The 27248-nt window shown below is 41.1% G+C and overlaps 1 protein-coding gene across 1 annotated transcript in view; it reads left to right on the forward strand.

Annotated features, from left to right (window-relative positions):
• The window catches only part of col4a1 (collagen, type IV, alpha 1), a 44244-nt gene extending 18255 nt beyond the window's left edge, over positions 1-25989 (forward strand). Inside the window, exons 2-52 of the mRNA XM_073473777.1 lie at positions 3792-3845; positions 6206-6295; positions 6382-6426; positions 6554-6598; positions 6964-7026; positions 7164-7217; positions 8164-8190; positions 8327-8401; positions 8726-8788; positions 8966-9001; positions 9095-9133; positions 9626-9721; positions 9828-9863; positions 9982-10041; positions 10322-10357; positions 10463-10507; positions 10608-10640; positions 11770-11830; positions 11957-11992; positions 12080-12208; positions 12309-12392; positions 12974-13057; positions 13269-13339; positions 13470-13661; positions 14285-14453; positions 14557-14649; positions 14910-15014; positions 15171-15268; positions 15599-15749; positions 15847-15960; positions 16212-16379; positions 16947-17036; positions 17169-17321; positions 17475-17573; positions 17777-17866; positions 18057-18196; positions 19052-19178; positions 19277-19357; positions 19621-19719; positions 20013-20063; positions 20148-20333; positions 20445-20578; positions 20785-20857; positions 20985-21056; positions 21151-21279; positions 21389-21487; positions 21569-21781; positions 21902-22079; positions 22174-22288; positions 23382-23554; positions 23824-25989. Coding sequence (XP_073329878.1) covers positions 3792-3845; positions 6206-6295; positions 6382-6426; positions 6554-6598; positions 6964-7026; positions 7164-7217; positions 8164-8190; positions 8327-8401; positions 8726-8788; positions 8966-9001; positions 9095-9133; positions 9626-9721; positions 9828-9863; positions 9982-10041; positions 10322-10357; positions 10463-10507; positions 10608-10640; positions 11770-11830; positions 11957-11992; positions 12080-12208; positions 12309-12392; positions 12974-13057; positions 13269-13339; positions 13470-13661; positions 14285-14453; positions 14557-14649; positions 14910-15014; positions 15171-15268; positions 15599-15749; positions 15847-15960; positions 16212-16379; positions 16947-17036; positions 17169-17321; positions 17475-17573; positions 17777-17866; positions 18057-18196; positions 19052-19178; positions 19277-19357; positions 19621-19719; positions 20013-20063; positions 20148-20333; positions 20445-20578; positions 20785-20857; positions 20985-21056; positions 21151-21279; positions 21389-21487; positions 21569-21781; positions 21902-22079; positions 22174-22288; positions 23382-23554; positions 23824-23905 — 4836 coding nt within the window. The 3' untranslated portion in view covers positions 23906-25989. The remainder of the gene's footprint in view (positions 1-3791; positions 3846-6205; positions 6296-6381; positions 6427-6553; positions 6599-6963; positions 7027-7163; positions 7218-8163; positions 8191-8326; positions 8402-8725; positions 8789-8965; positions 9002-9094; positions 9134-9625; positions 9722-9827; positions 9864-9981; positions 10042-10321; positions 10358-10462; positions 10508-10607; positions 10641-11769; positions 11831-11956; positions 11993-12079; positions 12209-12308; positions 12393-12973; positions 13058-13268; positions 13340-13469; positions 13662-14284; positions 14454-14556; positions 14650-14909; positions 15015-15170; positions 15269-15598; positions 15750-15846; positions 15961-16211; positions 16380-16946; positions 17037-17168; positions 17322-17474; positions 17574-17776; positions 17867-18056; positions 18197-19051; positions 19179-19276; positions 19358-19620; positions 19720-20012; positions 20064-20147; positions 20334-20444; positions 20579-20784; positions 20858-20984; positions 21057-21150; positions 21280-21388; positions 21488-21568; positions 21782-21901; positions 22080-22173; positions 22289-23381; positions 23555-23823) is intronic.
• The last annotated feature ends 1259 nt before the right edge of the window (positions 25990-27248 follow it).

The raw sequence follows: 27248 nt of genomic DNA on the forward strand, positions 1-27248 counted from the left end.
CTGTTTACTGGGACTGTTCATTTTGTAAGTAAAATAAGTAAAGTTACTAGTGAGCTATCTGTTAGGGATGCACCAGTTCAACTCCTGCAGATTCTTATCCCCAAATCCAGGTTTTCTAGGTACCAATCTGATCTCAAAGTTCTCTATCCCAAACCACTCACCGTGTCTTCCATTAGCTCTGTCGTGTTTTAAGTCTCCAATTAGCTTCACTTCTACATGAATATAGGCATAAATTATGCAATATTAGCGTGATGTCAAAAAGTCACGGAATTAAAGGCGGCACTACTGATGAGGCATTTCAGGAGCAGTGTTTTCTGTTGGAGAGAGGAGCTTCTGTTCTTCTGATCTTTTAAAAGAACCTATACAACACACTGGAGGGAAAAAAAAGAAAAAGCATAAAAGGTCTCCTCTAATCTATACTATGTGCAGGAAGTGATGAGTTGAGCTTCACAAATTAAAATTAACTCACTGCAGCTAATGTTCAAAGCAGTACAGAAAACTGTATTTGATACGGGCCAGTCACATCTGGTTGATACCATATCAGTTTTTTGCAGAAAAAAAGGTACACATTAAAATCCCCTAAATGGTACCTGCCTCTTCTACCTCATCAAATATTCCAGATTATATGCGTATTAAACACACCGTGAATAAGTTTACTACTGGACACAAGATGTCTACTACTACTACTTCACTGTAAAGTCCATTCTGAGTATTTGTGCACTGGAGACTCCAGGTTTCACATCACACTTGTGTCTGCTGAATACTGGACCAGGATTGGCTTCCAAACTATTTGGGATTTCACAAATCATTCTCTTAGGCCCACATATATTATTCCACACAGTGAAACTCAAACATTTTTTTTGACTGGATGGAGACTTAAATAAAGTAAATTTTGTTAAGCTCCTCCACTGTCTGTACTTTCTTTTCATCTGGGGCTTGTGTGTGAACCCTGTGAGGCCATCATCCAACTTTCAACTCCATGATGTAGTCTTGGTAATGGTATTTATGTCAAAAATGGTGTCCTGACTTGTGGTATAGATAAACCCAAACCCTCATCATCTGATATACCCAAGGGTCCGTATGATAAGGTCCTTTTAAGATCCCTTTTTTTCATCCACTCTATGGCTGCAAGACTCATTAGCAAGAAGCTCTTTTTTGTGCAGATGTCAGTCGGGTCTTTGTGCCCTCTCTCCCATCTGGTGTTTGGGTTCATGACGAGGCATAACGGACGTAGAAGGAAAACAAACAGGAGATCTCAAAGAAACTTTGATCTACCTGCAGATTACCGCGCTGTGTTTGGAGATCCAGCGGCAGACATCACACACACAAGCACACGCAGCGTCCTCATCATCGTCATGCTCTACAACAGGCAGGAATGTGTGCTCAGCTAAAGAGGACAGAGAAAACTGCACACAAAGACTGAAAATCTGAGACAAAGAGCAACAGGTGAACGAGGGACTCCTCAAGCCGTACTTAACCACGCAGCTGTGATTTACTTGAGAGGTGCTGACAATATACAAGTGTGTTCCCTCATTGCATTAGCGTGCCTTAACTCCCTCTGTGAATTGTCCAAAAAAAACCATGTTCATCCGGCACTAGGAGCTCTTATTGCTGCGAGCCAGCAGGTTAGCCATAATTAAACACACATGTGCTTCATTCAGAGTCAATATTCCTTTTTCCTCTGTTTGTCTAATGACACTTATCTGATCTGGAGCAGGTGTTCCTCAGGTTTTTCATGTGGCATAGCAGAAATGAATCCTGTGAAAAAAAAACAATTAGTGGAGAGGTGAGACGGCGTGAGTTAGAGGTGTTTGAGACAGCAGGCATGGGAAATGGGATATTTTAGCAGGCCACACATGTGTAATATACTGCAAATAGAAGAGAGCAAGTGCACTTGAAGAAGGTGGGGGCAGTCGGAGCTGTAGGTCCTGAGGGTGAGGTCTGTTTCCCGTGGTTTCCCATGGTTTAAGAGCTACATATTGGTTCAGTTATCAGGTATGCTGGAGAGGATTGCGTGTAAGAAGGAAGGCAGGGAATGTATTTTAAGACTTGGACAGGATATTGACTTATAGAAAATGTAGAATTAAGAATGACTTATGTATGAGATGTCAGGTTTAGACCGTTGGGAAGATGGATGGTGATGGTGATGGTGATGGTGATAGAGCCTTTTATTTGTTGTGTGTGTGTGAGAACAGACAGAGAAAACTATTCGTGGGTAGCGTAGCTGTGCACTCTCTGCCCAGGGCCTGCAGAGCCTGTCCAAAGCCCTGACAGACTCTTGGCTGGACGCAGTGCACGTGAGTCTAGTAACAGCTGGATGATGGAGGGAAAAGGAGGAGAGGAGAGGAGCGATGAAAAAGAGAGCCAAGCCAGTGCAGGCCAGTTCCCAGGCTCCAGCCTCTGGAGACCCAAGAGGAGAGGAAGCAGGGTAGGGTGGGGAGGGCTGAGAACAGCTGCATTGATGTCCTTCTGCCTGCATGTAGTTCTAAGAAGCTAATCAGTGGCGCCCCATGTGGGTTAAAAGTAGCCTGATTACAGGAAATGAAGCCTTTCTTTATTGTAAGCACAGTAATCAATAGAATTAAAGCTGTGGTTGTAAAAAAAAAAAATGTATTCAAAATGAATCAAATGACGAAGTGTATGTGAATCTGGTCACTTAATAAATTAACAAATTATCACCCCAATCTGTAGTTTTCTTCAGCTTTACAGAGCTTGTTAACATCTTTCAGCTTAGCAGCTGTTTTCAGCAAAAAGTGCTAAAAACTGTAAAAAAAAAAAAAAAAAAAAATCTTTACTCTTCCTGCCTGACACCAAATGGTAGGCAGACAAAGTTAGCAACTTAGCTAGGAAACAAAAGTGGAGCATTTAGCAGCTAAAGAGAATATTTCCCTCCTGAGTTGGTGGAGACCAAAAACAGAGCTAAAGGTAGAGTGAATATTGGACTTGGACCATGTGTTGCAGATTGCAACCAACTGATTTCCCTTCTCGTGTCATCCTCCCCTGAGGTGGCCGCTAAAAACATAAGAAAAAATAAGAATGTCACTCTATAGAGCCAGCATTTTGTTTGTCCATTCTGGGCTACTGTACAAACATGGCAGTGTAACATGGCAGACTTTGTGGAAGAGGTCCCGCTTCCTCTGTAGATCAGGGCTCATTCTAAGGTAACGGAAACACAATGATTCTTAGTTTCAGGTCATTATACATAAATGAAAACATCATTATGAATATTATAATAAATTTCTGCCAAAATTATATTCCATTTACTCCCCTAAATCCTACACACTGGACCTCTAAAATATAAATGTTGTGTTTACAGCTTTTTTTCTGCTACCCTGAAGCAGCCAAAAAAACAAAATGATTAATTCTTTGGATGAGGTGTTGAATTGTTGATTCATTCTTGGACTCGTCTCTGTTTTTGAACCAGATTTCACTATTTTTGATCCATAAATGCTCATCTGTGGGATAGATCAGCAGGCTTGCATGTAAACACCGCAGAGGTCCATCCGGCGCTCACTGTGGAGATTTACAGTGTCAGTGGGATATGTGTGAGCCATCTGGCAAAGACAGGACACTAACATGCTCTAAAAGAAGGAAGAGTTTGTAGCACACGTTACACATCTGAGGCATGACATCAAGTGACCCTCAGCAGGTGTCTTTCATGCTGTCCAGCTTCATTTTGGCTCTCTGCTACATGTTTCTGTTCTTTTTTGTCACACACAAACATATCCTCTTTCCTTTGTCTTGAAGTGATGATGATGATAACTAATTTTAATGTTTCTCTTCATCCTCAGGGTTGTGGAGCATCTTGCGGAAAATGTGACTGCAGTGGTGTGAAAGGAGCAAAGGTGAGATCTTCATTTGCACTCATTTCAATTGTCACTATTGATTAATCCTTATACATCTGTTTCAATTTCACGTTAGTTTGCAAAGTGTAGTCCAAGTTCAAAGCAGGCCAAAGCAGCCGTGACAGCGCTTCCTATGTTTCTTCTAATGGGGTCAGCTCAGTGGGACAGACTGGAGCTGGGCCTGGAGACCAGGACGGGAACAAAGATGGGTTTGAATTAGAGCGTGTCTGGACACACAGCTGGGCCGAAGGCCATATTCCCATCAGATGGGGGGAAGCTCGCAGATACAGATGTACAAGTGGTGGGGACACTAGCCATGAGCTGGCTGTGAGCCTTTGAGCTGTCAGCACTGTAGCATGGATGTTAATCACTGATCTGAGACATGAGGAGTTGGTATTAACTGACCTGGGGAAAGGTAGTTTTGCTGTAATGTTTTCCTCTAAAAATCAGGGGATACTGTTTAAAACCAGCAATAAATTCATCCTGCTTACAATTATCACCTTTTTTAGCCAAAGCCTAATACATCTTATTCATTCAGAAACAATTACATATTTCTGTGACCACGCTCTGGATAAAAACTAACTTACTTTATAAACTGCATTTTGTTACAGAAATCTCTCAGCCAGACTTCAACTTAAATGTTCACCCTTTGCACACAAGATAAACGTGAGGGGTTATGAAATGATTAACATGAAACCAGAAAATACATACTGCAGCCTCACAAGATTAAGTCTTTTTATTCCTCTTAATGTGTACTTTTGGATAAGGGCTAGTGAATTATGGGATATTTTACTTCTTAAGCAGTTTAAAATTAAGATAAAGAAAAATTTCAGGCTTTGGTTGAACTGATTACAACCAGAACAAAGCAAAAGTGCCCTCTGGGGTGTGCTTCCAGTGGACAAAATATGCTGATGTGCCAACTCTCTTTACTATTTATATATCACAACTTGTGCTGGTGCCCTTTATTTATTTTTTTGCCCCTGCCCCTCAAACCTCCTGAGTCCTCCACTGGTAAATGGGGAGTCTTTAGGTATCTGACTGTTGGTTTGACAACAGGTTGTGATTTTGTGATTTTAAAGGCTAAACGATGAATCGGAAAACTTTGCTGATTCACGGATAAGGAAAATAATCATTGTAGCCCTAGTCACAAGTAGACTTTGTTTGATGTGGTAAAAAAAAGAATAAAAAAGCTGGGAGCCAACACTTTAAAGTAGTTTTAGTTTTCCCTGAGCCTCCTGCTGTGTGAGTGTGCTTGTGTATTATTGGCTCAGTTATATCAGACGACCGCAGAGTGTTATCTATCCTCTTAGTGCAACAGACTGACCTTTTATGGCTCATTCTTACAGCAGCAGTAGCCAAACATCCAGCTCGCCCAACAACAACAACAGATGTACTGACTGTGTTCAATGGAGCCCGGCCAATCCACTGTGGATTCAAAGCGCCTCTGTGTGTGGCTGGTGAAAGGCCCCAAACAGCCGTCCTAAAAATCTCCTGTGAACTTTATTTCAAGTGATATCACTTCCTGACGTTACCGTGGTAACCCTTATGATGATTCCCATGGTTCAAAAAGTTTCTCCTGAGTGATGGGAGTCAGGTGTGTTGTGGTCAGAGGATGGAAATCGCTCCAAAAGGTTTCAACGTGGCTAGTTTTGGAGAGGATTGTGAAGATAACGTGACTCCCCCTTACAGGGCAATGCTGCCATCTAGTGGCAGACAGTAAAAACAACATACAGGAATCTTTCTGGGTCAGTTTTAGGTCACTGCAAAGGACACAAATGAGGATTTGTTGTGAGTAACACTACAAACTATTGTCATATGAGCCTTCATTGTGAATTAAAGTTCAATGAGGTATAAAATTAAATGTTTGTTCTGTTTTGGCACTGACCCACATGGACTGTATTTAAACTTGACGAGCCAAAGAAATAAATGATGAAAACCAGAACTTTGAAGTTTTTAGGCCTTGTGATAAATGTACTAAAAAGACCATTCTGAAAAATTCTGCTTAAGATTCTGGGAAAGACAAATAATCTTAAATTGTTTAAACCTTTTAGCTCGTACAACTTTATTTTATAATTTAGTAGGCAGCAATTCTGAGGTACGTCTTTTTTTCCTGACATATTTAAAGTAAAGTCAACTTTTTACAGTGAACGCAGTGATTCAGTCTTAGATTTAAACACATTCTGTTCAATACTTAAATTTGATTTGGGTCTCTGACTCATGTCCGAGTTTTGATTTATTCAATCAAAAAAAGTATTGAAATCTGTTTTTGGGGTGGAAATTATTCCAATTGTTCCCTCTAATCTCAGGCAGTATAAAGATTTTTGTCCTTGTTTCATAAACCTGACCCCTGCTCTTCACAGGGTGAACGTGGATTTCCAGGTCTTCAAGGTAATATGGGATTCCCAGGAATGCAGGGACATGAAGGACCTCCAGGACCAATGGGCCCCAAGGTCAGTATGCGCTCGCAGACACATCAAAATTAATAACCTTGATTAACTTTTGGTTTGACCTAAACATTGTCATTTATTTCTCCTAGGGAGATGGAGGTCAATCTGGAGCTCCTGGACTGAAAGGAGTGCGGGTGAGTAACTAACCATCAAAATTATGATACAATATGATAAAAGACTTTTCTTCCAGAGACTATTGCTTGTGTTCTAGTTTTAGTATTGTCATGAGACAGTAAATCTGACGTGGTTGTGATCTTTCAGGGTCCTCCTGGTCTACCAGGCTTTCCAGGAAACCCAGGACTACCAGTAAGTACCTTTGATCTTCCCTCAAGTCTCACATCCTGCGACAATTCAGTAACCACCACATAAGAACGTCGTCTGAATTGTACTACATCCAGCCACTAGGGGCCATCAAGGTGTTTCACTTTGGGGAGCTGTCATGCTGTCCATCTTTACGTGCAGTCAATTTGTCTAACATGCAATCACCCACTAAAAAGTAATACCCACTACATAACATTTTAAGTGATTTTCTACATTTTTTGGCTATGTTTTAGTTTGTCTGTGGGGAATTAGGTCATTAAGACGGGGAAGAATGGTCAGAAAATTGGAGAGACTTCACTGTGTAACTATAAATTGTCTCTAATTGTCTAATCGTGTACTCCCACTCTCAGGGCATCAATGGAAACGATGGTCCTCCAGGTCAGCAAGGCATCCCAGGATGCAACGGGACTAAAGTAAGCCTCTTCTACTTCTACTGTGTTTCAAAAGCAGTTTTATTTTACACTGTTTTGTATTCAAGGCTGATATTTTCTTTTGTCACATAACCTAAACGCCGTCCGCACCTTCTGACTGTGTTGTTTGTGTGATTCAGGGAGACAGAGGAAGAGATGGCGCTCCTGGATTTCCTGGTCTTCAGGGACCTCCTGTAAGCAACCGTGACTTGATTCACAATCAACATCCCTCCCAACTGACCAGCACGGATTACAGCTCTGGTCGTGTTGTATAGAAACAACATGAAAACCATCAAAATCCAATAAAAGATGCTTTTTTTTTATACTGACAGCATTGTTGGGAAGATTACTTTTGAAATGTAATGGGTTACAGATGAGTAGTTTAAAAATGTAACTATTTTAATTACTCCATCAAAGTAATGTAACTTATCACATTAGATTGTTTTGTGAATACTTTTCTAACAAATACTTTACAATGGGCAATAATGCTTAATAAAAAATCATAACCAAAATAATGAGCACACATAAATATCAGTCAAATCATCCAATCAAATGAATGCAAGCAGTGCACATTGATTTGATTGGCAGCGAGAGGCGGTGCAAATCCAAACACGAGACCTCAAAATTTGAGCGCATACTGTTAAGTGAATGGAGCCTATATAGACTTACACAGCTCCTTGTTAGCCATCCAACACTTGATGGTGTTACACCAACAGCTTTGCTGAGCTGAGTTGTCCTGAAATATGAAAAAAGAAGGCATTCCTCCATTGTTTATGTTCATGCATTTGTCTAAGTTAATATTTGACAATTGCGATGTTCGATAAATATATATTCGTATGTACCCCTTTTAATCACCAACATTTTGATTAGTGACTGCAATGTAATTTCATATTTTTTCTCAGTAACTGTAACAGATTACAATTTCATTTATTTTGTAATAAAGTTACATTTGTAATTGAATTTTTAGCAGCCCGTATAGGACCATTCTGCAGTAAATGACTGAAGTTAAAACATCACAATGATAACACTGGAATAACAAGGTTTCTACATGACATGGCCATACTTTAACTGCACAGCGTCTCAAAATGGACATTTTCATGCTACATGTGTAGATATGTGACCACTGTCCTCTCTTCTCAGGGCATCTCGGGAGTTCCTGGGATGAAGGTAAACTGAAGTTTATGAAGCGTTAACTCTACTTTGCACAATAAACTTGTCAAACAATACAAGTATGACCCATCTTCTAGTATGATGAGACACAGATGTTCTACCAAACCATTTATTTTTGCTTTTTCTCCTACAGGGCGACCCTGGTGGTGTGATTGGAATTGTCCCCCTGAAAGGAGAAAGAGGATTTCCTGGCTCACCTGGACTTCCTGTACGTTGTGTCTATTCGTGTGTGTGCGGTAGGCGATATGAGGGGGGAGATGCCATCCCTCTTGTTAAGCTGCTATCCCCCCTCTCCATCCCCTAGTAACGCTGATTATCTAAGTCTAGTCTGCCTGACTTATTGATCCTTTATCTGACTGAGGTTTTTGTGAGTTAGAATCTATGACCCCCACCGCGGATCTGAAGTATCAGCAGAAACTTATAGAATAGTGTCACCTTTTATGAGTGTCAAAATATAGAGACAACCTGAGACGATACAATCTGAATTTTGAAGTAAATCCACGTTCTTTCCTCAAATGTCTTTCTCCCCCAGGGATCAAGTGGACCTCCTGGACCTACTGGACCTCCAGGACTTCGTGGTTATCAAGGACCCAAAGTAAGTTACTCCCACAGTGATGGACTGTTTATCATCCTTTACATTTATACATTTTTATCAGCAAAGGAATACTGCTTATACTGAGACACATTATTATCATTGAACATAAAAGCAATTCTCCCTGCTAGTGCACTGGTATTACCGGTTTGTTTGACTAATTGAATAACTGTTTGACAGGGAGATGCTGGTCCCCCTGGCCCTCCTGGAGAGAAGGTAAGACTTATCATACATAAAGATTTTATAATTGTAAAACAAAGTCCAATGTCCTCTGACTTGATCAACCTTTTTTTTTTTTATTCCCTGCAGGGTGACAAGCTGGCCTTTGTGGGTGAGAAAGGAGATAAGGTGAGAGTTTTTGTTTTTTATATGTTGTCTATAAAGAAAGCTTTATTTCTTATATGATGTTTCATTGTCGAGGTAGTGGGAGCACTTAACATTACAGTATAAGATAAAGAGATAGTATCTTTTTTGCAATATGTGTTTTCAGGTATAGAATAACTGCATTTCAAGTAAAGTTTTGATGATTACTACCGCTGTAACTATCATATTACTACATTATTACCACATCATTATAACTGAGCTGTCATGTTTAGTAGTGCTGATATAGCTCCTGTTACAAATCCCACTTTATATTATATATAGAAATAATTCAGCATTTTGTTGATGCTCTGTTCAAACTAAGCATCTCCTAAATGTCAAGTTTTCATGAAAGGAAAGGATTTTCTCTGGCCATTTATAAACACCAAACACTTCTGTTTGTTTAAAAAAACAGGGATACTTGTTTTTCACTCGATGATTTGCTGTTTTATTTAAGTTGTTTTTGCTGTTTCGTTGCAGGGTGAGCAGGGATTCCGTGGCCCACCCGGCCCTCCTGGACCTCCATCACTGGAAGTGGAAGGATCAAAACCCACACATTATGTACCTGGACCGCAGGTACTCACTCAATTTTAAAAAAACTAGTTTCAAAAAAATCACAACTCTTAAATGTTGACTTGTGTTATTTCCTGATTATGTTTCCTGAATATTTTCATTCCTAAAGGGTGAAAGAGGACATCAAGGAGACAAAGGAGAAAAAGTTAGTATTTTGCTTTCAAATGTAGAGGTGTATGACTTATATTACAATGCACACAGGCTGTTAACTATCTCTTAATCAAACTTGTACTTTCTGAGACACCTTACTTTCTTTATTTTAGGGTTTTTGCATCCCATATCAAGCTGGTGTCAAAGGTGATCACGGCCCTCCTGGACAACCAGTAAGTGGCACAAATACATCTCTGTGAGCTGGTGTAATGATGTGAAAAATGAACAAAGAAGTTCAGCATTAGTCGTCATTGGTAAGATTTTAATGCAGATGTGTCAATAGTTAAAGTTTTATTATATAATATATTATGATTATTATGTCATTATGAAAACATACAAACTTGTTTAATACGTTTCTTTGTCGAGCTAATACATATTCAACTCTATATAGCAATGTCTTTATTATCAATCCAAAACTAATCAAAGTGATTTGAACTCTTTGTGTAATTGTAGGGTAAACCTGGCAAGGATGGAGGGCCTGGGCCCAAGGTAACAACAACTTCCTGTTCTATCCACCTACTCGACCGTCCAGATGTCGCTTTTATATTGTGAAATGTTTATCGCTTAGGTATTTACATCTTTTTCTTCATTCAGGGAGAAAAAGGCTTTTTTGGAGCTCCAGGATACACTGGTTCACAGGTGACTAATTTGATTTACTCAAATCAGAGTTTTAATCTGAAACTTAAATGATCTTGGAGATGTTGTGGTCAGACAGACTAACTTCTCTGTCTTGTTTCAGGGTGAAAAGGGCGAGAGAGGACCACCTGGTTATGTAAGTGACGTCTCTCCTCTCTCTCTCAGCCACTCGTTCTTTCCCATCAGCGACAAAAAGGATTAATTCGAAAAAAACTACCAGCAGAGGTCACCACATAATAATTTAGTTAATTGAGCATGTTAAAGAGGTAATCCAAGGTTTTTAAAGTTGTATAAAATCTTCTCCTACTCGTCTGAAACAATGAATTAGAATTAAAGGAGCTTGACCCACACACAGGACTCAAAAAGAAACTTAACACCTGTAAAGTTTTTATTGACCTCTAGTAGTTTATCTTCTCACATCTCCACAGTGATGTACTTCAGGGTGTGTCAGTACACTGTGACATCACTGCTGGGTGTTGTTAAAGGTGCAACAGAGCACACTCCTGACCACATGAGCCGCAACAGACTGAAAACAATCAACGCTGCTTTTCAGCCTTTTTAGTTACTCTTTGAACTCGGGATGTCTTGACATCTACTGTCCCTCAGGATACACCCCGACTATAAGGACAAGTTCACCCAAAAATATAAATTAAGTCATTATTTACTCACTCTCCGATGGCGATGGAAAATTGGGTGAAGTTTATAGTCCACAAAACATTTCTTGAGTTTCACAGCAAAATGATTCAAAGCATTCTCCTAAGCCACTGAACTAGATTGGGACTTGTGGGGGGCGAAAATGGCTCCACACAGCTTGTCTGGGCGTAATCAAGTCTGCGTGAGCCCCGAGATCCCAAATTTATTTAAGTGCACAATAACACTTTCATCTTAGCAACTATAGTGGAGATTTTGGCTTTAAAAAGGGTATAAATAATGTCTTTTGAAATCAATTTGGGATCTTGGATGACGTAGAACAAGGTGGATGGAGCCGATTTATGTGATTCTTTTGGTGTTTTTTTAAAATTTTTTGTAAAAGAAGTCCTCATTTTTCAAACTGCACCCAACTTTCCATCGTTGTTTTCTTCACAGTTATTTAAATAGAAATAATTTGCACCAGTTCTGCAGTAATAGTCAGCATTAGAAGGAGAACAGGTAGGAAGTTCATCAGTCAACTAACCTGCGTTTAGGTAGATTAGCAAAATAAAACTTTAACATGATCTGAAAAAAGTGACCTGCATCATTAAGCTTTGTAATTTTTTTTATTTTAGGGGAGTGGGGCCCCTGGTCCTGCTGGTCCTCGTGGTCTCCCAGGGTTAACAGGAGAAAAAGGTATAGTTGACCATTGTATGATACACATACATATGCTGAAACACATGCGTATAAACACCTACCTTGGATCACTTTCAATGATAACCATGTTTTTTCTTCCTTTTTGTTTTTTTCTTAATTCTGCAGGTTTTCCTGGTCCTCAGGGAGAGGCAGGTCCACCAGGTAAAATCGCACAATGTTGCTGCATGTCAGTCCAACACATACAAACCTGAATAACAAATTAACCGGCTTCCTTGTTTTGTACTTCAGGCCGGGACATTGAAGGGCCTCGTGGAGAGAGGGGTGAGAAGGGAGACAGAGGAATGGAAGGAGAGTCTCTCGTTGGACCTCCAGGTCAACCAGGAAACCCTGGACCTGCGGGACCACCTGGACAACCAAGTATGATCATTAAATATCCCAAGATCATAACGTGGGACACTTATAAATGTTTTAATAACCTAATGAGTTTGTGTGTGTGTGTGTGTGTGTGTGTGCACAGTTGACCCTAATTCATGTGATATCGAGAAAGGAGCTCCTGGACCGCCTGGACCTCCAGGGTTACAAGGGGAATTGGGACAGAAAGGTACGAATGTCTATAATAAAAGTTGATCAGTGCCAATCATCAGTCAACGTATTCCAATGTTTCTACTTGCCTGGTCACACTTGGCGTTAACGTGCATCTTGGGTGATCTGATCACAAGTGGATATTGCTGGGACAAATGATAAAACTTGATGTAAAGCATTTGCCAAATTTACAAGAACTCCCAAATATTTAAGAATGTGTTTAGGAGGGCATTACAAAGTTTTATGAAGTGTCTTCTAACTCAACAATTCACAAAATTGCATGATTTTTAGAGGGAGTCTGGGGACTTTTCTAACAGACTACAAAGAAGTAGCCTGTATTTGTTACTATTTACTGTTTACTATTGAAAGTTTAACCAATAATAAAATTGTTTTTTTATATATATGAATTCATAAAGTGGTGCTGCTGAATTACATGTTAAGGCCATCATATTTATTTTACTTAAAGTGGAAATAGACAACTTTCCAACTTTCCCCCTCCTAGTGTTTCCCTGCGGTATTACTGATGGCGCCGATGTCGCGAACACAGAAAAAAAGCTGTCTTTTGTCGGTTTAATTGATGTTTCTGTACCTATCTCTCAGGTGACAAGGGAGATACCTGTGTTCAGTGTGAAGGTGTTGGCCTACCTGGATTACCTGGGCCCCAGGGCCCTAAAGGAGATCGAGGTGAGTGAACAGTGGTCTTGTGCAGATGAAACAGTGGTGACTGTCCACCAAATTTCTGGTGCCATTTCCCAAAAAACATCAGGGTTATGATGTAAAGATTGCTTTTTGTTGGAGAGTTTTCTGTAATTTACACCTCACATTCTAATATATATTTCTTCCAGTGTATTGACATACACTATGTTGAGTACTGAATGTACATTTTCACCTGCAGGACCTCCTGGAGCAGTGGGCAGCAAGGGAGAAAAGGGTCAGACTGGCTCTCCTGGACAACACGGAAGAACTGTGAGTAGACTAATGTCAGAGACACTGGGGACGAGATCTAGGCTAATTGTGTTGTGTTTTCACAGTTGACCCCATGTCATGTCATTGATATTTTCTTCAGAGTGTGACACAATTTTTGACTTGCATGCAGGGTTCTCAAGGCACCCCTGGGTTGATGGGAGCCCCTGGTGCTGTTGGTGAGCCAGGGGACATTTTTGTAGCACCTGGTCTGAAGGGTGACAAAGGTCTGCCTGGTGTTCCTGGGACACCAGGGCAGCCAGGGCTGGATGGACAGCCAGGAAGATCTGGCATTCCAGGTGAACCTGGCCTCAAAGGAGAACCGGTAAGTGTGTGTTACACAGGATTACTGGATATCAGCACCATGAGAGAGACTCTTTGTGGAAATGATTGAACTGCCTGTCAAACTTTTAAAACCCTTTGCTGCAAGTGAAATTAGCAAGTTCACACTGTTTTAGTTTTACTCAGCTTTTAGGCATTGTTCTACTCATTCTTTTGGTTCTACTTCTGTCAATTTAAGAGTTTTGGCTCAGTCTCCCTGCTTTCATCAGCATGGTTTTAAAACAGTTAAATTAAACAAGCATTCAGTGAACATGATGGAGCATTTAGCAGCTAAGAAAATGCTAAAAATCTTCCTAGGAGTTGGAGGAGACCAAAAACAGAGCTAAGATGTTTTGGGTATTTTATAATCGTGTTTGCTAACATGTTTGCTGTATCAGCTTTATAAGAGGATAATAGGTCAGTGCTGTTTTTGCAGCTCATGCACTGTCCCCAAGTATCCAAAAAGTCAATAATTGTGGTTTTAAGCAAAACATGTTTGATTGTTTGTAGCAATTGTGGTTTCTATTATTCTTGAATTCACTCTTCAGCTATTCAGTCTCTTAAATTTATTATGAATCTTAAAAGTAAAGTCAATTGGACATCCCCTTTCTCTCATCTTGCTCTCAGGCCAAAGAGGGCATCAAGGGTGAGCGTGGACCAAGTGGGGACCCGGGTCTCATCGGGACTCCTGGAGAGAGGGGTCCGCCTGGTCTGCCAGGCTTCGGTCGACAAGGAGAGTCCGGAGAGAAGGGTAGTCATGGGAGACCTGGTCTTCCTGGAACTCCTGGACGACCTGGTACGCATGAGATCTGCACAGAGCCTCAAATACTGACAGCACATCTGATACTCATAGCTACTTAACATCTATGTATTGATAACATATGACTTGGGTCCAACAGGTATAAAAGGTGAGCCAGGTCAAGGTGTGAGCGCTCCTGGACCTCCAGGAGTACCTGGATCACAGGGAGAAACTGGCAGACCTGGAATTCAAGGTGAGCAGCACCTTAGTCCTTCATTGGTGTCCCTCATACTCCATTGCAAAAAAATATTGATTTGAAATGTGTTTTTTGAAGATGAATCTGTGAACTTAACCTTGCCTTTGATAAATAAAGTAAAATTAGAAATTTAGTGGAGGAGCCGGTTATCATCATGCAGTTTCATGTATTTACAAAAACAACTTAGTGTGGAGACATATAAGTGAAGATTGTTTGTTATTATTCCTGTTTACCATGCAACATGTTGCTGGCTCCAGGTGATAGAGGCCTGCCTGGAGACCCAGGGCAGCCAGGTTTCCGTGGAACCAAGGGTGAACAAGGACCCCCTGGAATTGGATTTCCAGGCCCAACTGGTCCTAAAGGTAAGTTACTCCATGTTGACTCCATCGCTCCTCCTCGTAGATGCATCACAGACATTCAAAATACACATGTGTTCTTGAGGAAAAATGTAAACAGACTATGATAGAGTGCATGTACATGAGCAGAACATAAGAGACATTTTTCATCCATGTTTGTAGGAATCAGTGGAATTCCAGGAGCTCCAGGATTACCAGGAGAACCAGGAAGACCAGGACAGGATGGCTTAACTGGTCAATCTGGTCCAGCTGGACAAAAGGTTTGTTTTTTTCTGCATTTATATTTCAATTTAGAATTAGAGTTTCAAAAGTACAGATATTATGCTTTAGCATCCTGGTTTTGATGATGATGAAAGATCTTAGTTTTCTGTGCAACAGGTGTTTGAGAAGACTTTGTTTAGGAACATTAGAGTCTATTGATCTCAAAGTGCAATTGTTATGCAACACAATTCAAATCCAACAAACACAAGAAAACTGTTTCATGGATAAGATCAAATTGGAGATTTCAATGCCATGTAAATCACTATCACCAGTCTGTCATCACTGCCAGAGCTGAGATGCAAATCACTGCTTATTTCTACACTTCGCAGGGTGAACCAGGACGAGGTCTTCCAGGTCCCAAAGGTTTGCCTGGCCCCCAAGGAATTATTGGCTTCCAGGGAGAGAAGGGTAGCATTGGACTACCTGGTTTTCCCGGACAAGAAGGTGGCACAGGACTACCAGGCTCTCAGGGAATCAAAGGTACTGCAAGACAATTAGATCAACTCTGAGGTGAAGCTTGGTTCAATTCAGTCTACGTCTACGTACAACATTGTTTTTCATTCATCTTTAAAACTAGGTGACGTGGGACCTCCAGGACTTCCTGGACAGGTTGGCTCACAAGGTGCTCCAGGAAAAGGTTCACCCGGAGCTCCTGGACCCCAAGGACCACCTGGAGAGCCAGGACCATTCGGTCAGAACAAAGTCAACATAGAACTTTTTCATGGAAGAAATTTTGACATGTCACAGAAAGAAAAGCATAGGAGTAAATAATAAGATTAGCCAAGGCTGACTTCCATGTAGTGGCTTCAGTTTCTGGTTCTGCTATTGTGCATAGACGGACACTTGACTAGACACATTAAAGGAAGGAAGTGATTGCATTGTGATTACTAACACTTTTTCTTACTACGACTAAACATATATTTGTATGTGTGTGTTGAACAGGTCGGGGAGGTATAAAGGGAGAAAAGGGCTTTCCAGGTACACCTGGTCTGGACATGCCGGGGCCTCAGGGAGAGACAGGAGCACCTGGGTTCCCAGGAGTCCAGGGTACTAAAGGACTGCCAGGGCCACCAGGCTTACCAGGCAGGGACGGACTGATTGGACATCAAGGTGAGACTGACGAAACCTTTTCATTGATGTTGGGTTCTTCACTGTCTTAGGGTGTTTTCTTGTTGTTTTGTTTCTTGATGCATTTACACAAATAAATAAAGGACAGTCCATAATATAATCAATATAATGTACATTTCTACAACATGAATTCATTCACCATGCTTCTCTGAGATCTATTTTTATCAGAAATACCTTTTTATTTCAGAGATAGTATCACTACATCTTCTTTGCCATTACTTCTTTCAACTTCCTATACATGTTTCACATTAAAAGCCTGCCAGGTATGGGCTGCTGTTGGGAGGCTTTTAATGTGAAACATTAAAAACTGTGCAGGAAGTGTTTCACTGACAGTAGCTGAGTGGAAATAATTAGGAATTGTGAATGAGTAAGGAATTTCGGTTAAAAAGAGAAACTCAGAGCAGGAGAGTGATGAGTGTAACATGAAGTTATAGTTAAGTTTTAATACTGTAGTAAAAAAATACATTCGCCTGGTTTATTTACATAATGTAATGTAAATATGTTTTATTCACAGTAATCTCACGGTGTGTGTGTGTGTTTGTTTGCCAGGTCCCAAAGGTGAAATGGGGGTTATTGGGACACCAGGAGTACAAGGCATGCCTGGACCACCTGGTACACCTGGAGATCCTGGTCATAGAGGTGAGGACGACCAAATTGTAACAACTTTTTATAGAGTTCTTGCTTTGTTCAGCCTGTCTCGTACGCTTTTAGTTGTTGTATTTAGGTTTAACAGCAGCAATAACAGTTTCTCATCCCCACCGACGCTCTCAGGTGATCCTGGTATTACCGGACCAAGAGGGGATATTGGAGAGCCTGGTCTTAAGGGCGAAAGGGGAGATACAGGTCTTCAGGGCCCTCCCGGGAACATGAGCGACGTTGACATGGAGCATATGAAGGGGGAGAAGGGAGACCTCGGAGACAGAGGTATAAAACAACACACTGGCCTTTGGCTCAATAAGAGTGTATGTGTCACATGAGGGCTTTGCTCCAAACATGGACATTGGTGACCCTGTATAGTTACACATAGGTTAAGATGTACATATCTAAATGGGGCTTTTAATACTGTTTTTCTGTCAGGTAACCCTGGGCTCACTGGACAGAAGGGCTTCCGTGGACTTCCCGGAGACCCTGGAATGCCAGGGAAAGATGGAGAGCCTGGAACACCTGGACAACCAGGTGACCATTTGAATAGATGTGTTAGATTTATTTAAATAGGATATTTCTAACATATTGATTTCATGTGATAATCATCTTTTTGTCCTAAACATTTAATTTAACCCTAATTTTTTGAGTAAACTCTCTCCATGTTCCGTGTCATCTGATGAAAATGGAGGGAAAAAAAGATAAATTAACTTTTCAAACTCACTGATGTGTCTCAGGTGAGAAAGGAGACCCCGGTTTTCCAGGAGAGGCTGGCAGAATCGGAGTACCTGGACAGAAAGGCAGTGTTGGAGAGATGGGCATACCAGGTAAGAACTCTCAAATGACGCATCCATTTGAACATGTATAGTGTGTATTACAAACTTTAAATTTTGTCCTGTAAAAAAGCTGAGTTGTGAAAATTTCAAACAAGAGAAACCCTAAATTTCACATTAAATTGTGAGAAACACGCCTCTAAATATCAGAACTTTGTCTGCTTGTGTGTGTGTGTTTGTGCAGGTGTGGCTGGTCCAAAGGGTACTAAAGGAGATATAGGTACACCGGGACATCCTGGATTCAGAGGCACAGATGGGCTGAAAGGAGACAAGGGATTAGCTGGTGAGCCAGGTCTTGGGATCCCCGGACATCCAGGAGAAAAGGTAATCTTAGAGCTATGACAACGGTTATGTTTCATAACACTAGTTCTGTGAACGTAGCCAGCGATGTCATGTGGCTGTACGAGCGTGACTGCTCTTCTTGTGTGGACTAAAAATCGCCAGTCTGAGAACATGCAAGGCTTAGATGGACACGAAACACCCAGTTTAGTTATCAATTCGTAATTATAAGTAAAATGGATAAAACACCATTGAGCTGTGTACATGGTAACTCTAGGAGGAACGAGGAGAAAAGTCAGCTCTGCTTTCAGTGGAGCTTGCAATCAGAAAAACGTTTTTGTCAATTTCTTAGAGAATAATGCATTGATCGTGGAAAAATCAGGTGTATTGAGGTGGCTGATATCTATGAGTGAGTATTTCATCATGGCAAAATGAGGTCCTGGAGACACCAATTGTATAAGAACCTACCACAGAAGCAGATTTGAGTAGCCTGCCATGTGTTTATATGTCTTTCTGTAGACAGATCCTGTCAACCATCACAACCATGCAAGATTCAGTCATGAAACTTTACAGGTGTTTAGTTGAGATAGAAAGTAAGGATGAGTTTGATGGTCGTGTTCCTAGCTAAGAGTACTGAGTGCTCATTTAGTAATGTAATAATGACTACTGGATAACTCCACTGCGACCACAAATACCCACTTTGAATTTCTAATGTAACTACACCTATGGATAATCTTGTGTCAAGATTATAAACTGGTGCACAACAGAGATGGAAATGGAAATGTTTTACTGTCATATATACAATCTCTGCACTCTTCTTTTCTGATTGTGCTCCGCTAATAAACCTCAGTACCTATCTGTCTTTACCTAGCATTTCTCTCCAATCCTCTACTCTCACAGGGTGAGAAAGGCCAGCCAGGATTCCCAGGAACACCAGGAGATAAGGGTCTGAGGGGTCACGAGGGTATGTCAGGCAAGCCAGGACTGGAGGGATCCAAGGGAGAGAAAGGAAGCATCGGGTATACAGGTCAGATTTCAGTCTGTGTTGTCACATACTACACCAGATATAGTAACTATACATGTTCGTATTCCATGTCAATTCTTATTCTGGTGTGTGTTGTACAGGTCAGCCAGGTATACCAGGTGAGAAGGGTACGCCTGGGCTGCCAGGGTCTCCAGGAGAACCTGGTCAGGAAGGTCGGCCTGGTAAGTGACATGATTATTTAATCAGCTATATAGTCCCCACATTATTTAATCACAACAATAATTTCAAATTGAAATAAATCCTTTACTTTACAAAGATGGCCTTAATCATGTAAGAAGATCAGCGGCCAGGTTTTTCCACAAACATCTGTGACAGCTCAGGGAATGGTTAACTTATCAAATCAGACCTGTCACAAGAAACTGCCTATTTTGTCTTGTTAGTAATTAAGAATTAATAGTCAGTGTGTATACTTGTTCTCTTCCAGGTGAGGGTGGCTTACAGGGACCTCCCGGCCCTACTGGGGAGAAGGGAGAGGCTGGAGTGGACGGCATCCCAGGATCCTCAGGGGAGAAAGGCGACCCAGGTGAGTGTCAGAGGAGTTAAGAGGAGACTACACTGCAGTAATTCACTGCCGTTACTGTTTAATGAAATCTCTCTGGCACCCTCATCCAAATCCTTTCATGCACATTTTAATACAATTATTCATGTTCTGATGGGTTTTTTAGAATGTAAGTACTAGAAGCCACAAGCTCTAATTAAAAAGTATTAACATTAGTTTTTAAGGTTTAGATTTTGTTTTTCTGCAGGCCCCTCATTACCAATCCAGACATTACAGAAACTGCTTCTCAGTGACTTTTAATCCATCCTTCTCTGCAGGTTTACCTGGCCGAGGTTTCCAAGGTCCCCCTGGAGCTCTTGGTATCAAAGGTTAGAGCCTTTCCATCGTTGATTCATATCTCAATCACTGGAGACAAAAAGTTCAATCATGTGACCTTCTCTTTCCCTCACCAGGTGATAAAGGCATCCCTGGCTTCCCTGGTACTCCAGGTCATCCAGGTGTCCCTGGCATCAAAGGCGACAAGGGACATACAGGTTTAATCGGATCTGCGGGTGAGCCAGGAGAGAGGGGGTTGCCAGGTATCTCGCAAGAGGGTCCTAAGGGAGACAGGGGAGAACAAGGGCACACTGGAGAAAGAGGTATGCCACATACATGACATGCCATTATTAGTCGAATGATTATTTCCAAAATGTACATTTTAGAGCCACAGTTACAAGTGAAAAGTGTTTCTTCTTGTCTTTATCAAACAGGAGTCACAGGATCACCTGGAGTCCCTGGTGTGCCAGGCAGAGAAGGCCAAAAGGGGGATAAAGGAGACCAGGGTAACCCCGGTTTTCAGGGAGAGTCGGGACATAAGGGCGACCCCGGAGTTCCTGGACTTCCTGTATGTCATGAGGCTGTTTTACATGACTTAAGCTGCGCATGTTATACACTGTTTAGAGATGATGCATGTTAGTGCTGTTAAAAATGCTGCAAAAATGCTGTTTAACTGGAGCAAGTTTTCAGCGAAACACTTAATAGCATGCCTTGTGTAACTGTATGTACATGTGTGTGTCTGTGTGTGTGTCTGGATGTGTGTGTGTATTATAGGGACAACCTGGTCTTCCAGGTATCGACGGACAGAAGGGAGAGAGAGGAGTGCAAGGTGTCGCTGGCTTCCCAGGTGAGTATAGTGTGATAGTCGAGTGAAACAAAGCATGTGTTTTTATGCAAATTTGGACGGAAAGATGTGTTTTTATTTAGTGACAATGACAGTGACAATTAAAATATTTTTGAATAAAAAACTCTAGGTGCAAAGGGTACTTTCGGGGACTTGGGATTCAAAGGAGAACTTGGAGACAGAGGATTCCCCGGAGAAAAGGGTATAAAAAGGAGGGGAGACCCTTCAAAGTGATGAAATACACAACATATCACTCATTGTCTACTCATGTCCTATAATGATACTGTTTATTTCAGGCAATGATGGCCCCCCTGGTGCTCCTGGCCCCAGCATTTTCATCAAAGGAGACATTGGATTCCCTGGGATTCAAGGCTTACCTGGACCTCAGGGACCATCTGGGGTCCCCGGACAGAAAGGACAGCAAGGTGACATTTTGCTTAAAATTGTGTTATCCCCTGTGATCTATCATTTGTGTCGTGCTCCACCCATCCTCTGCATCCATTCTACTAATAGCATCATCATTTTTTCTTTCAGGTGTGACGGGTCTTATAGGTCCTAAAGGTGAAGATGGCATCCCTGGATATCACGGTCAACCTGGAAGCAAAGGAGATCCTGGCCTGCCGGGGCCGCAGGGTGAGCAACTCACAGGGATGAAAGGTGTAAGAGCTGTTGTGATGTCGCGGTCATAACTTATTAATTTCTCCATGTCTTTAGGACCCAGAGGACACCCTGGCCCACCAGGACCTGACGGTGTTCCAGGTCAAGTGGGTCCACCTGGCCCGTCTTCCATGGATCACGGGTTCTTGGTGACCCGTCACAGCCAATCGGTGGATATTCCGCAGTGTCCTGAAGGAACCTCGATCATATACGATGGCTACTCCTTGCTGTATGTACAGGGCAACGAGCGCTCCCATGGACAGGACTTGGGTGAGGAACACAAAATGAGAAAGACACAAAGAAAGGGAGAAAGAAAAAGAAAGAGATGAGCCGGAGAACAAGAGGAATGTTTGTGGGATGAATTATACATCTTCTTGATCTGCGTTTTAGGTACGGCGGGCAGCTGTCTACGGAAGTTCAGCCCCATGCCCTTCCTGTTCTGTAACATCAACAATGTGTGCAACTTTGCCTCCCGTAACGACTACTCCTACTGGCTCACTTCCCCTGAGCCCATGCCCATGAGCATGGCACCTATCACTGGTGAAAGCATCAAACCCTTCATCAGCAGGTATGTCAGCCTTTCTACCAATGCTGTTCAGTTTTACGTATATCTGATACTCATTCAACACTCACATACTGTGCTCCTGTGTGTGTGTGTGCAGGTGTGCTGTGTGTGAAGCCCCAGCCATGGTGATAGCAATTCACAGTCAGACCATCATGATCCCACCGTGCCCTCACGGCTGGGACTCTCTCTGGATCGGATATTCTTTTGTCATGGTAAGACAAAACAGGACTGACTTGAGAACTGCCATTTTCTGCTCATTTCTATTACTACTCCACTACATTTCAGAGGGAAATATTGTACTTTTTACTCTACCTGATTTATATGTAAGTTAATCTGCAGATTCAGATTAATAACACAAAATATAATCAACCTATAAACTATGAAGTAACACTGAGGATAAGAGGATCCCCAGGGAGAAATTCACTAGCTACCCAGCAGTATATAGTTAAAAAAAACTCTACATTTACCAGCTGCAAAATTAACATTACATACATCAGTAATATGTAACACATTATTTTGAAATAGGCATGATGAATACTTTTACTATTTGTATTGTAAGTATACCAATACTTTTACTTGAATAAAAGAGTGAAATCAAGACTTAAAATCACTTTTAAGAGAAACGTTCTGCACTCTGGCTTTGTTAGTTTCCTCACAAGTTAAAAAATACATAAATGTCAACAAAGTTGTGATGATTCAGTAGAATCTGGGAAGCATTCTCCACTTTTGTGAAGACTTGTTTTGTTGCATTTTCATATTTCTCATAACAAGAAAGTAGAACAAGCAGAATGCTCACACACATAATGTTTTGTTTATTTCTCTTGAGGTTTTTCTTCATCAATGATTTTTTTTTTTTTACTATATTAAGAGGTGCAGTAGATGGGGAGGAGTTAATGTGAATATACTATGTAAGCAAATGTTGAAAGACAAGAAGAACAGAACATCTTTTATATTAAAAAAAAAAAAAGGGCACCTACTGCAGTGAATCTAGTCTGTTTATGTCTGTTGCTTCAAAGCAATAATATGATTGGAACATTTCCTGGTTTGTAAGAGCGGGTCCGACTAGAATATTATTGGACATGGACAAAAAAAATCTAACTGGCTGTTGCTCCAGAACAATTGGCATCTAACCAGGGACACAAGGTCACCAACTGATGTGTGATGGAAATCTATGCATGAAAACCCCCCAAAGTAACTGTTTTTTCCATTGGCACATGGACAGTTTTTCATATCAGAAATCAAACAACTCTAACTCTTTTCAGATTTGGCGTCATTTGGTTAATGAGCTATTCTCTGTTTGTGTAGCACACCAGTGCTGGTGCTGAGGGTTCGGGCCAGGCTTTGGCCTCTCCTGGTTCCTGCTTGGAGGAATTCCGCAGCGCTCCATTCATCGAGTGTCACGGCCGTGGAACCTGCAACTACTACGCCAACTCCTACAGCTTCTGGCTCGCCACCATCGAAGACAATGAGATGTTTACGTAAGACAGAATCACTTAAGCTCAGACGTATTTGTTTATTCCTCCTGCTCCTACCTTTAGAAGATATTGTTTTGGCTTTGACGGTTGAGTTGGTTAGGTTAAGGCATGAGGAGTGATGATTGGATAGGATTAGAGTAAAATTATCAGTTTAAGCCAATCAGAGCCAGAGCCATTTTGACAATTTATTTTCACATCTCCTCCACATTTACATTATAAGCTTGGTATTCTTCGTGGACGTCTGATGTTTTTCTTCCTATCTTCCTTTCCAGGAAACCTGTCCCGCAAACACTAAAAGCAGGCAGCCTCCGAACACACATAAGCCGCTGTCAGGTGTGCATGAAGAGGACATAAACCCCAAACACCACAGCCCTCCGTCCTAACCTGCGAGCAAAACCACGTGTGCTGACATCCTCGACTTGCCTTTACTTCCTGTTTTCAAAGGATGGTGCTATTTCCCTGCATGTTGGAGGAGGAGGAGGAGGAGAGGGACAGAGATGTGGTTTGCAGAACAACCAGAGATTGAACATTACAATCCAGAGCGCGGCGACCAAACACAGCAGCCTTTTTGCTCCATGCAGAACACTTAACTAACATGATCACAAAGTGTCTCTAAAGAATTGCACCCAGTTTACCTCTGCACTGAGTACATGCCCCCTAAACTGGTAAACTGGTGTTCATTTTGAAAGGGTTTCTTGCGTGTGTCAGGTGCTATTCTTACTTATCTGCCTTATTCCATTTTGTTTTTTCTAATCTGTCAGCACCAGAGCATTCAAAGATATAGTCACGTATTATTATAGATGTTCACACGTTTTAACTTGTTTAAACATACTAATGTAAAGGATGGGACTCACCACTGGTTACTGGTCATTTGCTAAATCACCATAATGTTGCAGACACACATATAAAACAATCACTCTGTTGTAAATATGATGCATTCCTCTCTGAAACAGTTCAACATACTCTCCTCAGGTTATTATTGAATTACTTTGTGTGCTTTTAAGTCCATTTTTATTTATAAGATTTATGAGAATATGTTGGACTTGAGTGAGATTCCATTTGATCCAAAAACAGTGTTTCAGCGTCTGACAATCAGCGCCACAGTAACATAAAAAACAGCACTGAAATAGCATCGGCTGGTGTGTGTGCGTGCGTGCGTGTGTGTGTGAATGAATGTGTGAGTGTACATATATGAATGGATTATTGGAAGCTGTGTGTAATATACAGTATATTGTTGCACAACCACAAACAGAAATAGACAAAATCATCACCTTACCTATACCTTTACTATGTCAGAATATAACAGCTGCGAATTAAAGGGTGACTGCACTGATTTGACACATTTAAGTGTGCTTACAGGTCTTGGGGAGTTCTACTGCATGTGTGAAAAAGTAGTATAAAGCATTTTTTGGCTCCAGAGGAAGCTGCATGTAATCTGATAAATTCCCTCCAGTGATGCCACTCTGTGCACTCAGTTGCATTGTGGCTAATGTAGGCACCATGTTTTAATAAGCAGTCCACTGGTCTAGCATTGCACTCCTATAACACTGTTGGACTCATTATGAAAAGTTTTGGGAAAATGATCAAAATCGATGCAGCAGAACCAGAGATGTCGTATTTTTTATTTACATGTATTCTTTTTCTTTTTCCATTTTCAAACCTGCCTTCTACATTACCCACAATGCAACTTAACCACTGAGTGACATCACTGGAGCCAATTTATCAGATTATTTGCAGCTTCTTCTGGAGCCACAAAAGACTTTATTTTTCACTTATGCAGTAGTAACCCCCCAAGACCTGTAAACACACTTCAATGTTTAAAATTGGAGGAGTTGCCCTTTAAAGGATTAACGTGAACCAAATACTTCTATTCCTCTGATCCCAAAGAAATGCACATGTATATATACTTTCACGTAACATGTACTTGCCTTTTTGCTCATGTACTTGACTGTTGCCGTTTGTGTTTTACTGTCATCATCCCTGTTAAGGCAAAATTGATTTTTCGTTCAGAGTGAAAGGTCATCACCCCGTTCTATCTTTGTCCATTCAAGTCGAACACATACAGATGAGGACATGGAGAATATTGCATATTTACATGTGTCTATGCAAGTTGAGATGCTTCATAAGGTCTTAACAATCCCTTAATATTTAATATTTGGACATAACTTGAGTCTTCGTCAGTCGGAGGAAGGCCGTGTCTGAGCTATAGAAAGATTCACTGTTCGCAGTTACTCTACACTGACCGTAACCTGTTTTGTTTGTGTGTTGTGATCAACTGCTCCTTGAAGTATATAGAGTATTAGCAGTGTTTGCCATCATAAAACAGACTTGATTACTGTTATCTTAACTAATTAACAAACAGAAAAACTTTGACATTGTATATTTTCCGGATCCCATACTGTGTAATTCCTGCAATAAAGTGATTTGTAGAATATTCATATTAATTTATGATAGGTGTTATTTTTCCTTTTGGTCTGTATGTTAAAATGCTGTAGTTTTAAAGCTGCTCTATGTAGTTTTGGAAAAGAAATTCAAGCTCAGAATTAATGAGGTAATAATACTGACTCAGAATTTTTTTTTTTTTTTTTCCCATAACCGAATAAACAAGCTGTTCTCAGAGGAAAATAAGATCCCCAGAACACTGACCGAAGCTAGAAAGGTGGCAGGGTCCGCCAAATATAAACAAAGTAAAACAGTATGACATTGTGTTGTCCTTTAAGGTCAGTTTGTTTATTCAGTCATAAAAACAAAGAGAGTTTGTTTATTTAGTTTGTTAAGGCATAAGAAATCAATTCTCTTCTGATAAAATTTCTTCCTCAAAACTACATAATGCACCTTTAAAGGGCCACAAGAGGGCAGCACTAGCTAACATTATAGTTGCTGATGATTCATGATTCACAAGCTCTCATTGTGTTTAGTTTTTACTGCCACTGGCTATTATTCCAACCAGAGGAAGCAAAAGCTGACCTCAAATCTATCTTGGACCCTAATTTAAGTGCAGCCTCTGCACCAACACTTCCACGGTGCGACGCAGCCGATACCTCAGCACTTTGGCTGGGACGGTGGCCAACAAACCCGTTCACCCCATGAAAACACAAACAGATCGATATGCTCCGCAGAGAACCAGATAACCCCTCCTTTCATCTCCACTCTCGTCTTTCATCTATTACCGGAATCCTATCCCTTGTTTCCTCTCTTGTCGCCAGACAGACAAACAGAGGCCTCGACCCCCGGTTGTCTTCATAAACATGTCTAACAAGGCCTTGACCTCTGACCGGCATGTGCAAGGTCACACAGGTGGGAGTCACACTGGATGACCATACAACACAAAGAGGCCAAATGGTCAAATGCCAGGTACAACTGAGAGTTACGGCTTAATGACGACGATCAAGATCATTTGCTACAAGACTGAGATGTGTGCAGTCAGGGCAAAGGCTATATTCAAAGACAGGTGGCTGAAAACAGTTTTCCTCAGGTAGGGATTAAATGTAAACGTATTGCACTTTGTGTGCTGCATCAGAGCCAGATTAGATCATTTTTTAATAAATGTATTATGTCTGCAATTGGATTTAAAAACAAAACAAAACAAACACTTCTGAAAATCTGATTGTATTGGCTCGGATAATAGGTTGACCCAGAGTATGCTTTTAATTGCATTTTTCATGCTTAAGTACATTTATTGCTAACAAAAATTACT

This window comes from Pagrus major, chromosome 9 (genome assembly GCF_040436345.1).
Source record: "Pagrus major chromosome 9, Pma_NU_1.0".
Lineage (NCBI taxonomy): Eukaryota > Metazoa > Chordata > Actinopteri > Spariformes > Sparidae > Pagrus > Pagrus major.